This window comes from Cucumis sativus, chromosome 3 (assembly GCF_000004075.3).
Source record: "Cucumis sativus cultivar 9930 chromosome 3, Cucumber_9930_V3, whole genome shotgun sequence".
Lineage (NCBI taxonomy): Eukaryota > Viridiplantae > Streptophyta > Magnoliopsida > Cucurbitales > Cucurbitaceae > Cucumis > Cucumis sativus.
In genome coordinates, this window is record NC_026657.2 from 20,086,432 (window position 1) to 20,093,427 (window position 6,996).

The 6,996-nt window shown below is 28.7% G+C and overlaps 1 protein-coding gene across 1 annotated transcript; it reads left to right on the forward strand.

Annotated features, from left to right (window-relative positions):
• Window positions 1–2,633: 2,633 nt before the first annotated feature.
• LOC101218420 lies at window positions 2,634–4,434 on the forward strand. The gene is made up of 2 exons (XM_004151926.3): window positions 2,634–3,270; window positions 4,185–4,434. The coding sequence occupies exons 1-2, from the start codon at window positions 2,832–2,834 to the stop codon at window positions 4,235–4,237; spliced, it is 492 nt and encodes a 163-aa protein (XP_004151974.1). The 5' UTR covers window positions 2,634–2,831; the 3' UTR covers window positions 4,238–4,434.
• Window positions 4,435–6,996: the final 2,562 nt, after the last annotated feature.

Consider the following 6,996-nt stretch of genomic DNA (forward strand, 5'->3'; position numbering starts at 1 on the left):
TTCCTTTTTTTCCAGTGCCTGCATTTTTATGGACCAAAATGCCCTCTGATGCCCCTAAATTAAAACTAAATCAAATAAACTTACTCATTTTATCGTTATTTATGTATAAAAGTAATTCAAACTTACTTATACATGATCTAAGTTTGATATAAAATTATCATGCCCTTTCAGTTTACCTTTTGTTGATGGTGATAAATTTAAATAACACTTGGTCTTATATACCAATCTAATTTAATTTGGTTAAAGCTAAAACTTTGTTTAGCTTACTGTTTTAAACCTAACGTTTTTGTGAGTAAATTTAACTTTGAAATCTCTTAGTTTACTTTATATATAGTTTCAACCAAGAAGACAAGAAGGTTCAAACACTTTGTCTAAGTCAACGTTAAGCTGATCACGATATAATTGTATTTTTACTTTTTTTTTTTTTAATAATCTGCTGCATTATAATGTTGATTTTGTTTCACCATTTAAATAATAGTGCAAGCTTTTAGACCAATCTAGCGCTTAAGCTATACTAATCACGTCCTTAATATGAGTATAAAGAAAATTATTTATGATATACTTACCAATATTACATATGTAAACAAAGAACTCTCTCATCTAAAATTAAAACCCAAGATTCTATTTTCTTTTTCCCTTTTCCTTGACCTTAATCTTGAAAACTGCTTCTATGTGTTCTCGAGATACTCAAAACATTTGGGATTATTATCTCAAGGAGATACTGTCCAAATTTTATGAACTACAGGATACTATGAAATCTTCATATTTTTCTTTTAGTACAACAATTGGTAATTGGTGAGAGAGATTCGAACTACAAATTTTTTATTATTAATCAGTGTATTAAGATGTCAATTGAGTTAAACCTATTGCTAACAATTGATATATATTCTTAAATCTTATTATATTATAGTTTTCTTTAGAAATTTTGTAGTGGATGACAATTTAAATTTAGTGATTTGTACGCTTGTCACACAATTTTTTCCGTAGCAGATATGACATAAAAAAAAAAGTCAAACTCAAGTGAAATACCAAATACCGTTGATATACACTTTATTCACCTAATACATATATTTATATATATAAATATTGAAAAAATATATATATATATTAAAGATTTTTAATTTAAAGGAAATTAAGTAAATATGTCTAATGACATTTGGATAACTAAAACAATGTGACATTTTTGTAAATAAGTTGGTATTTATCAACTTTAAGGCAAAAAGAAAAAAAAAACTTGAGACATTTTTCGACGGGTGTTGGGACAAGGAATGATTTATTATAGTTCTATATGTTATTATACTTTGAATTATACTTCTATGTGTATGGTGCACCAAGTGGATATGAAGTGTGTATCAAATGTGTACCATTGTATATTCAAATGTGTATCGCATGTATTAAGTGTATATCAAGTGCCTGTTAAAAGAGTATTAAGTGTATATCATAGGTGATCAAATCATACCGACGTAAATATCAACAGCTTATCGAGTGTATCAAATATATTAAGTATAACAATATGCATCAATGAGTATATAAAGCGCATTAGATGTATCAAATGTATATCACGTGTATCATGCATAAATTGAGTTGTATTTGTCATTTTGATAAATATAAATAAATTTATAGGGTAAACTTAATTATTTAAATTTATTTTGGTTAGAGGTAGTTCATTTTCATTTTTCTTCTTTTACTTTCTTTACTTTGAATTTAAATAAGAGATGAAAGGCAAGATCATAGTAATGAGTAGAATTAACATATCTAAAACTTAAAAGAGGATGTGGTAAAATATTAAAGAAAAAAAAGAAGCTTTTGAAACTAACCCATAATTAGTAATGATTTCAAAAGAACACTCAATTTTGTTGCCACCAAATCTGTAAAAACCTTGAAATTTACACATGGAATGATAATGCTAATCAAAATGTCTCTCAAATGGCAATCTCGACTATACCCTACTAAATGGTCAACCTACCCAAGTTTGACGAAACTATTAAATGCAAAATAGAAAAAAAAAAAAAAAAAAAACTATAATAATAAAATACATTTTCATCACGATTTGACTATTTAGCAACCTTGGAGTTGGATGCTAAAATATCCATCTCTTTAATAACAACCTCATGGATATATATATATATATATATATAATTATGCATTTTTTTATTCACTTTCTAAATATTTTAAAAAATGTTTGAAAAATTAATTCAAACTTATATCTTATAAATATTTTGTTAAATTTATTTCTCATTTTTAAATGATTTTTTATTTTCTATATTTTATATTTAATTGTCGGCTATATTATCACGACATATTAGAATATTGTATATATATATATATATGTACTAATAATACTATTTTAGTTATTGTAATTTAGAAAGATTATTCTTTAATTTATGTTAGATAAATATACTCTAAAATTTAAATGTATTTGAGAACATATCCATATAATGTATTTTTTTTTATAATGAAAAGTATAATATTATTATTATTTAACTAATATCGATAAGAGTAAAATATTTATTAAAAGTACAACAAATAAAAAATTGATATTTAAAAGTATAATAAGTAAAATTGTAAATTACAAAAGGGAAAGCGATGTATATAATATTATGATTTTTAAGAAAGAAAAATTCCTCAAACATGGGGGAATCCGTAATCAAAGATACCTCAGAAGGGGAGAAGCGTAATTTGACATCTACCCAAACTCACCTCATTCTCATTCTTCCTCTAAACAGTCCTTTTCTCTCTATCTCTCTCCTCTCAGTTGTCACTTTTTTCTTTCTGGCTCACAAAAACCACACTCTTAAACCTCATTCTCTCTGTGTCTGTGTAATTCAGCCATGGGTACCCTGTTTGGGAGAATTCAGATCTCAATACTCATCATCTTGTTAATGGGTCTATGCAGCAATTGTGTTGAAGATTCTTCTTCCATTCATTCTCTTTTGCGATCGATGGGGCCACCGGCAGGGCTTGTTCCCAAGCAAGCCAAATCTTACACACTCGCTGAAAATGGTCGTTTGGAAGTGTATTTAGATGCTCCGTGTATGGCTAAATATGAGAATAGAGTGATTTTCGACACTGTTTTTAGTGCTAATCTTAGCTATGGAAGCTTGATTGGTGTGGAGGGTATGTCTCAAGAAGAGCTTTTTCTGTGGCTACCTGTTAAAGATATCATTGTTAATTACCCTACTTCTGGTGTTATTCTTATTGACATTGGTGTTGCTCATAAACAACTCTCTTTGTCTCTCTTTGAAGATCCTCCTGACTGTAACCCTCAAGGTGAACTTTTTCATTTTCCTTCTCTCCATTTTTTTTTAACATTAATGTCTTCTGGCTTGTTCTTCTTTTTCTTTATTTCTATCAATGGTTGTTTCTTTTCCTCAATTGATGGATTTTTCCTTTTATTGATGGATTTTTCCTTTTGCCACTCTTTTTTTTTTTCTCCTTTCGTTCTCTTTCAATTGATGGGGTTTCCTCTCTTCTCTCATCAATGTCTTCTTTTAGCTCTGTTTTTGCCTTTGATTCTCTTTAAATTGATGGGATTTCTTTGTCTTCTCTCATCGATGGCTTCCAGTGGCTCTGTTTTTCCCTTGGCTACTTCTTTACTTCCTCTCTGTTTCACTCTAAATTGATGAATGATTAATGGGTTCCTCTGGCTCTCTGTTTCCATCTGTTTTTGGCCTCTGCACACTTCTTCTTCTATCTCTAAATGGATGGGTTCTCTCTATCTTCCATCATTTTTCTTATAATTAATGGCTTTTTTTTTGTTCTTCTTCTTTTAATTTCATTCCACTGTCTCTAAGATAGCTTCACAATCACAATGAACAGTTATGTTTGTTTGCCTTCCTCTCTCTGAATTAATTGCTTTCTTCTTATCTTTCATTCAATTAATGTCTTGTTTTCCCAACCAACCCATACCTTTTGCTTTCCCTTTTTCTTCTTCTTCTGTGGATCCATTTCTCACCTTCTTCCATTTTCACCATTAATGGCTTCTTCTTCTTCTTACCTCTCTAAATCATATTTGGTGAATCCCATTAATTTGTACTTCCAAAACAAACAATGAAGGGAAAAGTCATAGACAACAAAACATGGGGAACTTGCAACTTCAAATTCATTATTTTAGACACAGTAATAGAGATTTGTTTTTTGTTCTGTAATTAATGGTTGGGTTTTCTTTGTGTTTGTTTTTGCAGTTACATTGAGGAATCCTTTGAGGAGGCAAAGAGGCTTTGAATCTCTAAGATGAAAGGGCAAACAACACATAAATATATATATATATATATATGTCAAATTCAAGTTTCCAACTTTTGTATTTATATCATTTTATTGTAATAATTTCATTTTTTTTCGAAAAAAAAAAACAGAAACCAATTGTCACACTTTAGTATATAATGAGAGCTTGTGTGGTGAAATTTTGGAATTAAGTTTCATTTCCAATTGTCACACTGGATGGTTCTTGTGTGATTTGTTTATAATTTAATTTGTGCGTTTGAAGAAAATGGTTTAAAATGAGTTTAAACCCTAACATTGTTAATGTGTTTCTTTCATCCTTAACTTTTAAAGTGATTGTTTTAATCCTGATTTGATTTTAGTTCATCAACTATCAAAATGACCAAAGATGATATTTTACTCTCTCTTTTTTCCATATAATTTTCATTTGAAAAATGCTTGTGTTTTAACCTATTGGTTTGATATAATGTTCATCAGCATTCATGTCATGTTTTTAATGTGTCAAAATTGAATGAATAAACATAAAAATTGAAATTACTGTAGATATTTTGAAAATGGAAGGGCCAAATTGGCTAAAACTTCTACAAAATCAAAATTAAATAGTCTTCCTATAATTAAATGTTTCCCCTTTTTGCATGAGAGACTAACACCATGTTTTTGTACTAAAATGAAAGATGTTGTTCCTTTCAAAAGAGTAATGATATTCAAATTTACAATTGTAAAAAAAAAAAAAAAACATTCAATTTATAAGTCATGCCAAGTTTAGTTTCTTTTTAAAGAAAGAAAAGAAACTAAGAACTATTAATTTGAAAATAAAACTTTCCCAAACAACAAATTATTTTGAGTCTTTTGAAAGTGAAAGGTTAAAATTAGGATAATTACTAGATCAACCTTAATTGTGTTTAGATATTGGTGTAAATAAGCTTTCAGAAAAGTGAAACTCTCAATATCCTTAATAAAATCCCAAACACACTTATATCTTAAAATTATATTTCCCTTTTATTGTTCCTAAATTACAATTTCTTTGAAAATAAAAAAGATTAGGTAAGGAAAGAAGCAAAGCAAAGGATATTGTAATCTAGTTATTGTCTTTCTTAAGGCCATGTTTGGTTCTATATATTTATATACTAATTGGCATTGTGTTTGATTTTTTATGATTCCTATTTGTCCTCAAATTTCTCCACCAAAGCAAAGGATCAAAATTCTCCTTATGCTCTATAATACCCTTTGTCTCTTTGCCTTGCTTTGCTCAATATTCATATTTTTAATTTTATTTATTTCCTTTCCCTTTCAGCTCCTCAAAGTCACCCATCTTGTTTCTTCACACTATTCTCAATTAATTAATTCACATGTAGGTTTGGGAGATAATATTTTTAAAGCAAGTTAAATTACCATTTTATTCTCTCATGTATTGACTATATTATAAAAAAAAAATCTTAAATATAATTATCTATATACTTTTAATTTATTTTACGAAAACAGTATTTAATCCTGATTCTTATAAATAATATATGATAGTGAAGATTTAAAATAAAATATTACACCTTTTGGCTGAAGATTATAGTTTGGATATTTTTAGTTCAATTAATATATTATCCATACATTTAGTTTGAAGGACTAGAAGGTAGCTAAACTTTTAGGTTTCTATTTGATTTATTTTGTATAATATATTGAGTAAGAGAGAAATTGAAGGTAGGAGTTGAAAATCAAAGATAGGAACTGATGTGAAATTAGTTAGGTTAATTTTTGTCATTTAATTTTGTAAGTAAAATTGATTTATTTATTGGGGTTTTCCGAGAATAATCATGGGATTTTGTTAGCATTATTATCAATAATGATAAATGATAACATTTGGGGTAATTTCCAATTTCATTTAATATATTATTTGGTGTCCGTCAATAATTATGCGATTTTCGCGGCATTATTATCAATAATGATAAAAAAAAAAGTGGGCTCCCGAGGTTTTGTTTTACGCCAAAATGTGGGTCCACTGACAGATCGTTAGGTGGACCCACCATTCACATGCATAATGTCCAACGTGGGCTCCACGTAATTACTGTTTGCCACCTCATATGTCCATTTGTGAAAAAATTAATGAGTTTTATACCCATATTTGCACATTTGTTGACGTGGACTAGACCTTCTAGGTCCCACATAAGAAAATTTTGCTGACACTTTCTTTCATATTTATCAATAATCACATTTTAGTGTTTTTTTCCTCTCTTCCCTCTCAATTTGGGTTTGTATGACATCAAAACTCCATCACAAAAATATTGACTCCAGTTTATTTTGGTAATGGAAATTTGAGTTTTATGTCTTTTATGGTATCCTACAAAGTTTCCTACATTAAAAATGTTATATTACCAATTTCAAGATTAGAGATTTGAGTTATATGTGTTGGTATCAAATTTTGGTCCAACTAAATTGTATTCGACTTTCATCGGACAGCTACTATAAATTTGTATTTTTAAGGGAAGAGAGAACCTACAAAACAAATAAGAAAAAAAAAATGCTTCGAAACCTAAGCCTGTAATAGGGTTATAGAATAGATAAGAAGTTAGAAGTTTAAATTATTCTTTTTATATGCGAAGATCAGCCCTTTTACAGGTTTTTCTACTTCCAATCCTTTTCGAAATAACAAAGTATAGTTGTTCCCTATCCCATCTCAGTTTTGGAGCGAGCCAAGTTAGGTTATGCCGAATTTTCTGGAACCTTTGGGTTTTATGCTCAGCTCGAATTCGGTTGAGTTAATCTGCGACTACTCTTCTTCAAGAC

Excerpts from the sequence above, each read along its gene's own strand:
- LOC101218420 (XM_004151926.3), top strand. The coding sequence starts at position 2,832 with ATGGGTACCCTGTTTGGGAGAATTCAGATCTCAATACTCATCATCTTG. Across the intron at positions 3,271-4,184 it reads TCCTGACTGTAACCCTCAAG|TTACATTGAGGAATCCTTTG; the intron begins GTGAACTTTTTC and ends TTGTTTTTGCAG.